This window comes from Myodes glareolus, chromosome 17 (assembly GCF_982192425.1).
Source record: "Myodes glareolus chromosome 17, mMyoGla1.1, whole genome shotgun sequence".
NCBI classification, from domain to species: Eukaryota; Metazoa; Chordata; class Mammalia; order Rodentia; family Cricetidae; genus Myodes; species Myodes glareolus.
Window position 1 is genome coordinate 60,059,945 of NC_142042.1, and position 13,920 is coordinate 60,073,864.

The 13,920-nt window shown below is 47.3% G+C and overlaps 1 protein-coding gene across 6 annotated transcripts in view; it reads left to right on the plus strand.

Moving 5' to 3' along the window:
* Positions 1–13,920, plus strand: part of LOC146891290 (uncharacterized) — a 72,282-nt gene that overhangs the window by 56,636 nt on the left and 1,726 nt on the right. For 3 of the 6 annotated variants that reach the window (XM_085677945.2, XM_087897730.1, XM_085677949.2), the window contains exons 2-3: positions 8,868–9,002; positions 10,960–11,040. Coding sequence is in view for 1 of the 6 variants with exons in the window: in XM_085677944.2 (XP_085534070.1) it covers positions 10,960–11,040 (81 nt within the window). In the remaining 5 variants the exon portion in view is untranslated. Of the gene's footprint in view, positions 1–4,316; positions 4,432–5,302; positions 5,437–8,867; positions 9,003–10,959; positions 11,041–13,920 lie in introns of those variants that run through there. The other 3 variants (XM_085677948.2, XM_085677946.2, XM_085677944.2) reach the window with 3 other exon arrangements.

Here is a 13,920-nt window from a genome sequence, read left to right on the forward strand (position 1 = left end):
CAAGAATACTTGTCCCTCCAACTTGAAAATTGGTGTCTATGGCTGGGCAGTGATGACACACGCCTTTAATCCCAGCACTCAGGAGGCAGAGGCAGGTAGATCTCTGAGTCTGAAGTCAGCCTGGTCTACAGAGTGAGTTCCAGGACAGCCTGAGCTACACAGAGAAACCCTGTCTCAAACAACAAGAACAACAAAAACAAAAGAAAAAGGAAAGAAGGAAGGAGGGGAGAAAGAGAAAGGAAGGAAAGAAGGGAGAGAAAATAGGTGTTGGGAAAGCTGGGAGACAAATTTAAATAATGTTGCAAATATGACAATCTGTGGAAAAACTAGGAAGTCAGACTTGCATCGTCCCAGCTTGGAGGCTACTGCATGTTTACTGTCCTTACGAAAAGCAAGAGTCAGTGAGAAAAGTCAAATCCAGGTTATGAAATGCCTTTATTTTTTATCAGCCTTACCATTTGGAGCAAGGAGGATTTCACAGAGTTTCTCAAGTAGCAGAAGCACCATGAGCCCTCTGTTTACAAGATATTTTAGAAGGATCTCTCCATTATCTCTTAGCGTTTATGCATATCCAGTGTGTCAGGCCCTTTTACACCAAAAGCAAGTCTTTGTCCAGTGAGAGGAGACGTGTGCAGGTCAGAAAACTCAGACAGCAAATGTTCTAGTAAAAAAAAAAAACAAAAAACAAAGGGGGCTGGAAAGATGGCTCAGTGGTTAAGAGCATTACCTGCTCTTCCAAAGGTCCTGAGTTCAATTCCCAGCAACCACATGGTGGCTCACAACCATCTCTAATGAGGTCTGGTGCCTTCTTCTGGCCTGCAGGCATACATCCAGACAAAATATTGTATACATAATAAATAAATAAAATTAAAAAAAACTATTGTGCAGAATAAATGATATTTTAAAACACATTTCTGTCCTGTACGCAATATAGCTAAACTCCCATGACTGCGAAGCTAGCCTTTACACTTGCTGCTTTTTAGCAGGTTTAAGGTCTTGATGTTATTGCCTGTATCCCAGTGTTGCATATGATCCTCATCTTCATTTTCCTTTCGATTCCGTAAATAATTTTGAACTTTAACACATGGCTGTATGAAAGCTTACTGTGTAGCAAAAAGTAGTTAAGGCTCTTTTTCTTTTTTTGTAAGTACATTATTGTCATTGTTTATTGTTCAGCTTGCTGACTAGCGGTGACCTGAATTGGAATACCCTAGTTATGTTGGCTAGTTTTAGGTCAGCCTGACACAAGCTAGAGTTATCTTAAAGGAGGAAAAACTTCAACTGAGAAAATGCCTCCATAAGACTTGACTTTAGGGCATTTTCTTAATTAGTGATTAATGGGAGAGAGCCCAGCCCATTGTGGGTGGTGCCATCCCTGCCACTGATGGTTCTGGGTTCTAGAAGAAAGCAGGTTGAGCAAGCCACAAGTGTAATGGGCTGTCCTGTCCCTTTAAGAGACAAGCCCTGCCCCCTCCCTCCTGCCCTCTCCTGTCCACTGAGGCAGACTAATCTTCCATCTGAGCCCTTTCCTTTTCCATCTCTCTCCCAAAGAGAGGCAGCTTTTGCCTCTCTCCCTTCTCCCTTTCCTCCCCCTATTTCTTTCTCTCTCTTCCTCTCTTTTTCTTTCCCTCTCTCTCTGCTCTTCTCCCTTCTCCCCTTTCCTTCCATAACCCACTAAATAAATACCCACTTTTCTCTGCATGGTGTGCCTACCTGTCTCTGTCTCTCACCTGCCACAGCTGCAGCTCCTCATGGGACTGGCTGCCCCACCAGGTGCTCCCTGCCTAGGACCCACTGGCCCTCATGGCCCACTGGCTACTCGGGAGCTGCCTGCCTGGGACCGACTGCCTTTGTGGCCCACCGTGGTCTCAGGACCCGCTGCCCGCTGCCTGCCACCACTCAAGGACCTGCACCATTTTATTTTTACCATTACCGATGTTGTGGTTTAAATAAAATGGTGCTGATAAAATGCTGAAGGGTCCCCGAGGGGTGCAGTGGCAGAAACGCTGCAGGTCCCCAAGTGGCGGCAGTGGGCATCAGGCCATGAGACCTTGCCACAGGTCCTTGGGCAGTGGCAGGCAGCAGGCATGAGACCATGCTGCAGGAGCCACGTAGCAGGTGAGAGACAGAGACATGGATAGGCACACCATGAAAAATGAGGTTGGATATTTATTTAGTGGGTTATGGAAGGGAAGAGAGAGAGAGAGAGAGAGAGAGAGAAATAGGGGGAGGAGAGGAGTGGGGGGGAGGAAGAGAGGCAAAAGCTGCCTCTTTGGAGGAGCGATGGAAAAGGAAAGGGCTCAGACTGGAAGAGGAAGATCAGCCTGCCTCAGTGGACATGGGAGGGAGTGGGCGGGGCTTGTCTCTTAAAGGGGCAGAACAGACTATTACAACGAGGAACAAACCAGTAAGTAGTACCCCTCCATGGCCTCTGCATAAGCTCTTGCCTTCAGGTTCCTGCCATGTTTGAGCTCCTGTCTTGACTTCCTTCGATGATGAACAGTGTGATGTGAAAGCATGAGCCAAATAAACCCTTTCCTATAGTGATATTTAATTTATGTTTTAATAAATAAAGCTTGCCTAAAGATCAGAAGGGCAAAGCTAAGCCACTAGAGGCCAGGCAGTGGTAACACACACCTTTATCCCCAGGATTTGGGAGACAGAAGCGGATGGATCCCTGTGAAATCAAGGCAATCCTGGGCTGCACAAGATCAATGCAGAAACAAATCCAGGTGGTAGTACCTCACCTTTACTCGATCCCAGTCCTACAGGGAATATAAAATGGGAGGAGTGAGAGGCTTAGTCTGCTTAGTCTGTGGTTGCCCAGCCTTGTAGAGGTAAGACTTCTCCAGTGGCTTGACTGCTTTGCTTTTCTGTTTTTCAAGTTGAACCCCAATACCTGTCTCTGGGTTTTTATTGTCCGTGCGACACTTTCCTCTCCACATTGCTTTGGCTATGCGTTTCATTACAACAATAATAACCCTAACTAGGAAAGAAATATTTTGGCAGTAGTTTCCTTTTAGTGATATACTCCATATGATCTGAGACCCTTTTACTTATATTAGCAATCCCAAATGTTTTTTTTACATATTTCTGGTTTGTTTGTCTTATCTCATATGCATACCCGACTTTTCCTCGCACCTCTTTTACAAAGGTTCTTAGCTATGTTGAATCTATTTTCTTCTCTCTCTCTCTCTCTCTCTGTTTCTCCCTCTCTCCCTCTCTCTCCCTCCCTCTCTCTCTCTCCCTCTCACCCTCTCCCCCAACCTCTGGTTTTTCAAGACAGTGTTTCTCTGTTTAACAGTTTTGGCTGTCCTGGAACTGCTTTGTAGACAAGACTGGCCTCCGACTCACTGAGATTCCCCTGCCTCTGCCTCCCAAGTGCTGGAATTAAAGGTGTGCGCCACCACTTCCCAGCCTTGAATCTAATTTCTAAGGCCAAATATTGACAACATCCCTAACCAATCCCCCCAAAACAATTTTGTCATTTAAACTCCTTTGTTTGCTCTCAGGTTTATATTATTTAGATCTACCCGACTCTTTAAAGTGTATAAACTCGGTCTCAACAGAACACAAAGAGAAAATATCTTGCCATAGTTGTTCAGATTCTAAGCCAGGGAGAAATTATATGGAAACTCACTTGGCCAGTCATGAGTTCTGAGTCGTTTGGAAAGTAGCGAACGAACTTTGTCTTTTAGGGTTCTCTTATACCATCCTTTACAACAGCACTGTTCCTTAAAAGGGCACTGCAAGGAAGGGTCCCTATTTTATAAACAGAAAAACTGAGGCAGAAAAGGCTGTTCTGGTTAAATCCATGGGCAAGAGAAGAATAGATAGTATGTGGGTAGGTCTTTTGGCTGTGTTGCTTGCATCCACCTTCGGGGAGATTATGTACCTTCTCAGGTAGACTGAATTCATTCAACTGTGTTAGAAAAGCTTTGGACCAGTGCACAGAGTTGCAGAAACATCTTTAAGATTGACTCTGCAAAGTAGGGTTTTGTAGGGAAGGGCAGACAGTAAAGACGGCTGCTCACGGTAGTAAAACCGGCCCCACGAAATAGGAATAACCGGAATCTGAGCTTTAAACCATGATGTGAAAAAAGTGCAATCTAATGAGCAAACATCGCACTTCACTGGGAATAGGGCTGAACGAACCGGCTTCAATTCTTTACAACAACGCTCTTTCGAAACATTAAGGGAGTAATACTGCGGATGGGGGAAGACCTGGGAGTCAGAGCAGAAGGTGCCCTCTGGGGACCCTAGGTAGTGATGGCCAGGCAGAACGGGGCGGGGCGGGGCCCGAGGTGAAGGAGACCTTGCAGTCGCCACCGCGCCTGCAGGACCCCTGAGAGTCCGCTCTGGAAAAGCGGGAGAAGAGCGCCAGCCGAGGGGGCCTGCTCTCCGGAGGGAAGAAAGCCGGCCCTGGCAAAGGTAGAGCAGACACCAAGAGGCGGGTGGGAGGGCTGGCAGAGCCAGGGCGGAATCGCTGCGTAGAGCTGTGAGGAGGTGGCATGAAGATTGGGGACTAGGCCCGGACCTGAGCGGCGAGAGAGTGAGGGAAGACCGGTTCCTTCAACAGCTCCCAATTAGTTTCTGTCAAAGATGGCCAAATTCCACTCTGCCCTTCCCCCTTCCGCGCCTTTTCTAGTCCCCTTCGGTGGCTCCCAGTACTGCCGGAGGCCGTGGGGAGTCCGAGTGAGTGAGCGTCGGGAGGAGGGCGAGGGAAGGAAGGGACCCTCCCCGCCGCGCCACCCGCCCCGCGGGTCCTGCGGGAGGATCTTTTAGTTGAGAAAGAGGGTTCTGCGGCTTTAAAGCGGGCGGTGGGCGTCACCACGGGGGACCCGGTGACTAACTTGGGCGGGGGCGGGCGGGCGGGGCCATGCAAAGCAGGAGGCGGTGCCTGTAGGGCGGGCCCTCGTGTAGCGCTGGGACGGGGGCGGGGCCTCCTGGTGGGCGGGGCGAGGGCGGCTTCTCCCGGGCCAGGCGCGGGAGGGGCTGGAGGCCGCGGCGGGCTGGTACCATCGAGCGCGTTCGGGCAGGGGGACGGGAGGCATTCCCCCGGAGGGGGCGGGACCTGGCGGCGGCGGGGCCAGGGCCCCATTCCCCGCCGGGCGGGCCGGGGGAGGGGCGCGCCTCCGCTCGCATCCGAGGCGGGGCCCGCGGTACCTTTCGTGGCGCGGTGCGGCTGGGGGAGGGCCGAGGGGAGGGGGAAGGGGCGGGCCCGGGAGGGGGAGCCGGAAAGGGGGAGGCGCCGGCGGACAATGGAGCCTATGTGTGCCTGCGGGAGTGGGACGGCGCCGCCGCCGCTGCTGCCGCCGCCTGGGGGAGACGCTGCGCCGCCGCTGCCGCTGGCCCCGGCCCCGGCCCCCCGGGGCTGAGAGCAGCCCAGGACCGCAGCCCCCGCCCGCGCCCGCCCCTCCCCGGCTCCGGCCCGGGGTAAGTGGCCCCGGGGAGGGGGAGGGGCGGGCCGGCGCGGCGGGGGCCGGGTCCGCGTGCGCGTGTGGCCAGGGGGCCTCCGAGGGTCGGGGCGCTGGCTTGGCGGCTTGAGTCTGGAGGAACCTGTTGGGGGAGGCAGGGAAGCCTCGGGAGCTGAGGGAGAGACCGGGGCATCTCTCGGGGTTTTAGAGATTGTGTCCCAAAGCTGTGCTTGGAGCGCTTACCTGAGGGGAGAGGACCGTCTCGGAGTCCTGGGATGGAGGGGCGATAGACAGGAGAAGGAGCGCGAAATTAGGGGTTTCTGGTTGAGTTTGGTGGGGTCTATAAGACCCCGGAGATGCATGGGGGAAAGGGGACTCCGCAGGCCAGTGACTTGTTGAGGGGATGGGGGAGGTGAAAGCCTAGAGGAATGTCTGAGTTGTAAAGGGTTCCAGCAGGTGAGCTGGCGATGTCTAGGTCACTGAGTCATTGTGGGGGTCGTAGAACACACCAGTGATTTTCAAAGTGGAGCCCTAGACGCTGGCTGGCCTTTGAAAGTTGCAAAGACTATTAAGATGTCACTGGTAAGTGTTGGGTGAGCTTGGTGAAATGGAGATGTCCTAGGAGTTGGTTGTTACTTTAGAGGGAAGGACTAGGCCTGTAATAGGACTGCTGGGGACCTTATGTTAAGGTTGCCGAGGATGAGAAAGAAGTCTGCGGGAGGTAAGGAAGAGCTTTTTTTTTTTTTTTTAAGTGCTAAGAGTGATTCTGAGGCTAAGATTGGAGTCGGGTGGGTACTTAATAAAGTCATTAGGCAGGGTAGAGAAATGAAGGAAAATATTTGTCTGTGGAGACAGTCTCCAAAGCAGGATGCAATTGATACAAAGTTAGACTCTAGTTAAGGCAAACACAAGTCAACCTCTGGCAGTGACTTCAGTCGGAAAATGATCGAGTGCCATGTAAAAAGTCCGTTTGATTGAGTATTTGTTAGCATTTGATAGATTATGGAATTAAATGCTTGTTTGGGTGAGAGAGATTTGGGCTCTTGTGTCGGGAACACAGAGCGACGAGTTAGTTATAGCAGGTAATAAGAGTAAGTAAAATAGTTGAGACGTGGGACCAAAGGGTGCTGGAGGGTAAGACAGTGTTTAGACAGTATTCAGTATGGTTGTCTTGTTGGTTTGGAAGTTTTTGAATGGACACCAGTCATCAGGAAGTTTGGCGCTGAAGAAATGTTTGTGTGCAAATCTGATAGCCCTGGGGACCAGTAACAAAGTCCTCTTTCTTCCGTTGATAGAGACGTAGTAAGAAGAGGGTCTGTTAGGTGTTACACACATGTTTTGAGGATGAGGGCTCCACTGACTGTTGTTTTGGAGAAGCTGAAGAAATGTGGAGGTGTGTGTATGGCGTTTGACAGTTTTGTGCCCTAGAAGTTCGATATTGAGCCATGGAAGTCTTTGTAACCAATGTGCTGAGTATCATAGTTATAATATGATATTATATAATATGATAGATGGATAGGAAAGTCATTGGCCTAAACATGAAAGCCCAAAGTCTTCATAGTTTTCTATTTATAGGGCAAGTACCACTGAAAGGGTTCTTGAGCAAAAGGAATGTTTTGTTCTGGATTCTAGTTAATCAACATAAGCAAAAGAAAAAAGTGCTTATATGCATTGGATTTCTTCTGTGGGTATTTCCCCCTTGACCTTCAGAAATGTCTGCTGCTGTAAACCAAAGGGAAATGCTCTACAGTTTGTAGGGGGAAAGACCCAGAGTTTTCACAAGTATTGTAACCAGCGGATATTGGATCATGGTGATCTGGTAGAGTGGCAAAAACCCTTGAACTTGGAATCAAGATGTTCACTCTCTGGCTGACTTGCTTTAGACTGTGAACAAATCTCTGGCTCTCTGGTTCTGCCTATGAAGTGGTGATGCTGCCTGCTCTAACCATTCGTGGCTGCCGTTCAGCCTAGCAAGTTAATGCCTGTCTGAAAAGTCTTTGAACACCTCTGTGGATGAGAGATTATGTAGCACAATTTTTTTTAAAAAAAAATCTTATTTTGACTGTCTCCCTAACAGACCAAATTCAGCTTTTGTATCATTATAGTAATATGTTTAATCAAAGAACAAAAGGGGTTGTTTTGTATACATGTTTTTGGTCTGATGTCTGAATTTAGAGTTTTCTATTAATTTTGAAAGGTAATACCTTCTTTCAGTGTTCAATGGCAAGGCAGTACTTTTGATGGTAATTGTGAATATGTGAGCAAAAGTCAGCACGAAGGCAGCTCGGTGAGTGAGAGGGTAGGTGCTGTGATGTCCGTCTAGGCTGATGTCGATCTAGGCTGCCGGAGACTTGCATTGTGGCCTAAGGCATGTTCCTTGGTTTCTTGGCTAGTCCTCTTCAGCCATGAGACAGTGTGGGCAAAATGACGTCCATTTCTGCCTCCGTGAGTGCGATGGGAGGAGAGTCTGTGGAAGCTTTTCTCGCTCTGACTCTAGGGTGCTTAGTGTTTCTGTGTCTCGGTACTCTGGCGAGCACGTGGCGTAGGGTCCCACCTGAGAATGCTTCTTAAATGCACGAAATAATATACAGAGAAGTACAGATGGGTTGTCAAAATGTTCGTGGTGATACGGTAATGTGTTTGCTGCCTTGTAACGCGCTGAATAATGTCTAATGAGACTGTGATTTCCGAGTAGTGATGAGGGAAAAGTATGTGTCATTATGTCAGCGTATCTTCAACAACTAATGTGTCGTGAAAACGTGTGGTGGTTCCGTTGGTGGCACAGTCATAGGATTGCTAATACTACACCCACTGTTGAAGGCTCTGCTAACTTCATTATTAGAGATTAGTCAAAGTGACAATCTGCGTTATCTGTCCCCTGAAGGCACCAAGCCACCCTCCTCTCCGAGGTCTGCCTACAGACTCCAGGGGAGCGGTGAATCATGGAGTTAAGAACCACCCTAGACCAACTGAGTCTGATTTTTATTTTAGACTGATTTTTGAAAGTCAGCTTATGGCTGCGTACATTTCTGGCTTTGTGATATTTTCTAGTATCTCCATCATTCTAAGAACAGGGGCACAGACAGAGACAACATGAAAAGCCAAAGACCATTTTGCGACCTGTGATGGGCATTCTTGGTTGTAGCAAGGGTTAAAAACAAGAACACTTTGTTGAGAGAACACTTTCATGCCTGGTAGATTTTACTTTCTCAGGTACCCTAGTCGCCACTAGCGTGTGTAGTTCCCGGCAGGGTCGATTTCCAGTCCTTTTCTCTGACTTGTGTTTAGAGTTTGCTCGGTTTGCTTTCTCTCCCCGGTCTTGATTGATTGCTTTCTTACTGTCTCTCCTTCCAGATGTGCCTCGACCACAGCGCACTGGAGAATGGGTAGTTTACCTTGGAGTCAGTGTGAATTTGAGGATGAACTTTTCCTTTCTTCTTGTCATCGTAGGACTGAATGTGGGACTAGCTGGTGTCACTTGGCGTTGACCTAAAAACTCCTGTGTGGTGGGGTGACAGTTCTCCTCCTCTGTAAGCTCCTCCCTGCCCCAATGTAGAAGACAGAGTGAAGTGAACAACTCGAAAGGTAAAAACCTCACTGTACACCGTAACTTCTGTGAATATGTTAGGGTTTTGTCTCTCTGAGGTTTCTTATAATGTAAAACCGGACTGCTCTCCTTAAGTTTCCCAAAGTGAAAGTCATCAAAGCAGATGCAGGTCAGAACTACAGATGCCATTACCCTTTGTCTTGTGTGCTGCGGGGCCTTGTGTTTGATTTGCCTCAAAAAGCTGAGGAGAGAGGCAGACAGTGAGAATGGAACTAGTATCCATGCCCCCTTGGGTTTGAGGGAATGTGACTCACTGTTAATACGTCCATCAACCTTCAGTTGCTGGGTTTTGCTGGGTACCAGGAGCCGAGGTGATGATTGACACCTGTCCTCAGGGAGTTCCCTGTCTAACTGCAACTGTGATACTGTTTTTGAATGTTAAATAGTGTGCACATAGTACTGGTGGGCCCTGGCTGACATATGTAGCTGACAATCTAAGAAAATGTCACAGAAAAGGATGTAGGTAGCCTTTATTCTTAAGGACAGTAGTTAGAATTTACTTTGAACACTTGAATTTTGTCAATGTTTAGCTTGCTATGAGTTTTGATTTGTTTCCTTAATGCTTAGTAGCCATTGAAAGGCAATCGATGCATTTTGCCCCATGAATACTAAACTACATAGTAATATTTCGTGTGAACTGAAGTTTTCTGCATGTGCCCACTGAACCATTTGTTTTTCTCCACATTCTGGAGAGAGATTGGCTCTTCCTTTTGTGTGCTTGAAGAAGCCATTTCGTTGTTGGCGAGTCAGAAGTTAAGAATGAGCAAGGAATGGAATCTTAAGGCCTTTTAGTTCCACATTCTAAGTATGACACTATGCCTTTTATGGAGTAGCGGTCATAGCCCAGAAATGAAATTTGTTAAACATGACATACTTCTAATAAACTTGACTTTGTAGAGCAGGGAACTGAGAAAGCAGCATTGGAAGAATTGAAGTTGGAATTTTGATCCTGAGCTCAGGCAAATTAATTTGTGAATTTACTTAAAACTTTGCTAATCTTATAGATTGCATTTTTAAAGATCCCCAAATAATTTGGCTCCAAAACCTTCTAGAACTGCGTTCCCCTGGCAGTCACAGCTTCTGCAGTGAGATGGTTCAGCCAACAGAGGCACCTGTGCCAACTCTGACAATTTGAGTTGTCAAGACCAGACCCATGTGGTGGGAGGAGAGAACTTACTCCTACAAGTTTTCCTTGGACTTCCCCACACACACCATAGCACACATGTGCATGCACACACACACCATAGCACACATGTGCGTGCATGCACACACATACTTAATAAACAAATAAGTGAAAACTGTAGATCTTTAGCAAAGTGTTAACAATTCTAGTCTACAGAGACTGACGCTGGAAGTCATTCTGGTTGCCAGCTCGCCTTAGTTCGGGACATCACTTGGCACACAAACTGAGTTTGTTCAGTCCTAAGCTCCTCCTAAAGTATGGAAATACATTTTCTTGGCAGCCGTTGCCACATAGAGTTGCGGTTGTGCAGAGGGAGTAACTGTGAGTGACCCCCAGGTTGTGAACTCAGAAGCACCCTTGGCATTTTGTCTCTCTGCACCTTCACAGTTAACCTTCCGTCTCTATACCAGTTAGAAGTGGTAGAAGCCAAAAATGTGAGCTTTCTTTTTTTTCCATTAAATGCCTAGAAATTTCAAAGTCGGAAAGTTGATTTTTATCTGTACTCAGCATCTCCCCAGCCTCTGGAAACAAAATGTATAGTTGGGAAGAAAAGAGAACCCCAAGGGCCTTGAAATATCTACAATTTTATATACATCCCGAACAGTTGGAAATTGATTCTGGTGCCCTCCTCTTTAAAATCCCAGAGTAAATAGAAAGCCTGTTTTTCTCTTGTTACTCCACGATTGTCACATGGATATTGCTGACGTTTCCAGATACTCTTAGGAACTCTCACCCACTTTATTCTCTTCTAGGTGAGGGTCACCTTTGAGGAAGGGGCTCCCGACTCCCCACCCCATGATGAACTCTGCAGTGTCGTGACCCTTGGGGTTCTGGTGAGTATACTTAGCTGACACGAAAACCTGTGCCTGGCTTAGGAAAGTGATCTTTGCAAAAACCTTTAACTTTCTTTCATAATTAATACTTTTTCTTCTGTCCTTCAGCTCTGTCTCCCTGCTCCTCACCTCTGGCAACTGCCATTCTCTTGCCTACTTCTGAGTTCATCTTGTTAAATATGTGCGAAGTTATATGGTATTTGCCTTTCTGTGCCTGGCTTATTTTATTGAATGGCCCCTAAATTCATGTATGTTATAAATGGCAGGATTACCATGTTTTTTAGGGGCAAATAGTCCCAGGGGAGAGGAGAATTTGTAGTTTTTAAATCTATTAAGCCATTGATAGATGCTTAGATAGGTTCTGTATCTTAGCTATTGTTAAGAATTGTGCAGTGAAGACCAGGTGTAATGGCTCACACATTAAACGCAGCATTGGGGAGGCAGAGGCAGGTGAATCTCTCTGAGTTTAAACTATACTCAATATAGAGAGTGTCAGGCCAGCCAGGGGTACACAGTAGTACCCCTATCTCAGAAATCCAAAAGCAAAAGAATCCTGCTATGAAGATACCTCCCAGACATACTCATTTTGCTTTTTTGAATAGTAGTTTTTGAACAAATACCTAATACTCTGGGCTCCATAGAAGCCAGGAGTGGAAGAACAGGTAATGTTAATCTTGGTGCCTACCTTCATGGAGCTTATGTAGTCCAGTGGAAGAGACGAGTGTTTCCCAGGTGATAGGAAGTATGGAGAGGATTCTGGGGGACCCAAGGTGCTTTGAAACTGTGGTGAAGGATTTCGTGTAGGTGGGTGGTTTTAAGGCAGGTCCTCTCAACCGTTCTAACACCGCGACCCTTTAATACAGTTCCTCTGTTGTGTGACCCCAACCATACAATTATTTTGCTTCTTTATAACTGTAATTTTGCTTCTGTTTGAAACATAGTGTAAATATCAGTGTTTTCTGATGGTCTTAGACAACCCCTGTGCAAAGGTCATCAATCCCCAGGCTGAGAACCACTGTTTTCAGGGGTCCTCTGAAGAAGTATTTAACTGTGACCTCATGTTAGTTGAATGGAAGAGGCATTTATTAAGATGATGAAAACCGGAAGGGAAATAGTTTTAGGAGGAAGACTAAGGCGAATCTCCATGTTCAGTCTTGTCGGTTTTGACCGTCCAGGGAGGTGTCGGGTAGCAGCTGTGCTTACAGGCTTGCAGAGCACCCAGATCCGTGGAGCTGTTGGCATAGCAGGAGCTCACTGAGGGGAAAGAGAGTTGCTTCTCTCCTTCCCTCTCATTGGCACTTATTTTGGTGGCAGAAGGATATACTACAGTGGGCTGGTCCTAACTGGCAAGATCTGTCAGACATGGGAAGTGGACGGTATGGTCAGAGAACAGAATATGATTCCTCAGCGGGCAGAGTGACCCTAGGCACGTGTCAGACCCCTGTTGGTGGAGTGAGCTTTGCAGAAAAGTGACTGGGGTTTGTTGTTTGTTTTGAATGTAATGAAGCAAAAAAGAGATGGGTAGTGTGGGAAGGAGTCTTGCAGGTTTAGTGTGAGGATGTCCCACTTGGTAAGATGTCTTCTTCCCATTACATACTAGTCAAGCCCACAGACAGGAATCGCAGCCCGCAGGGTGTGCAAGTTCCAGGCCCACCAGAGTGACAGAGTATGACACTGTCTTAAGACAAAACAAAACAACAAAAACGTAGTAACCCACAAACTAGGGTTAGAGAGGGAGGAAGGATGATGGTAGGTAGGTAGAGCATATGGAGAAAATATGAAGTGGTTACCAGGCAGAAGGAGCTGACTGCCTGTGGCTCCCCTTGCCTGGATGCAGCACTGCACTGTGAAGAATTTCCACCTCGGGCCCAAGCCAGACACCAGCTCTACCACTAGCAGAGTGAACAGCAGTTTTTCATTATTAAGGCAGGGAGTAATAGTTGTCTTGTGGGATTGCTGTGAATGAGCTGGTACATGTATGAAGTGCGTAGAATGATGCCTAGGGCCTAGTGAAAAATTTCATATTTCTGAAGAGAAGGAGAAGCATGGAAGTAGACCTGTGGAGTTAGGCATCTTTGCTTCAGAGGGAAGTCCTGGGTGGGGGGGGGATCCTGTGCACGATGCTTTCCAGTCCTTCACCGTTGGAGAGTCGTATTCTTCATGGCTGTCGTGAGACATCTGTGGGCTTTGCTCAGTTGTTCTTACAGCTAGGCCTGATGTCTTTGAGCACCTCTTTCAGGTCAGGAATTAGAAGCCTGGACTTTATTCTCAGCTCTTGTTCTTTCGTGGTCCTTTTAACCTCTGTTCTGTCCGTCCACAAACTGAGGTTGAGGAAAGTGGGTTAGAAAGAGAGCCAGGGTCTGAGAGTGCTGATTGGCTAGAGAAGCCATTTGTGCCTGTGCACTCTGGTTCATTCAGGTGGAAATACCTGCCGATCAAGGTCAGGGAAATTGTGAGAATAAGAAATTGTATGTGAAAGTACTTTGAAAATAAGAATATTTTATGTTCATGGCATTATTATTAGAAATAATCTATGCTTCCAGCTCGTCATAAATGCCTGGCAGACAAATGAGCCAGTTTGCTATTTGTGATGTATTTTGCATTTCTTGGGAAGAAGAGGGCAGCACAAGTGCCGGGTGTTTTTGTTTTCTGAGAAGCTGGGAAGTCATGGAGGACCCAACTGTATCCTTAGTACATCATGCTGAGTAGTATAGAGAAACCAGAGAACGTACAATACGGTTCTTGTCTTCAAAGAGCACAGTCTTCACAGGGAGGAAGTAGACACAAAGGATTGCTCCGTGCCAGTGACCGATTACTACACTGTGATGCCGACGGAAGGTGCCGGAAGTTACACGCAGATTATACAGCTGATAACTGCTT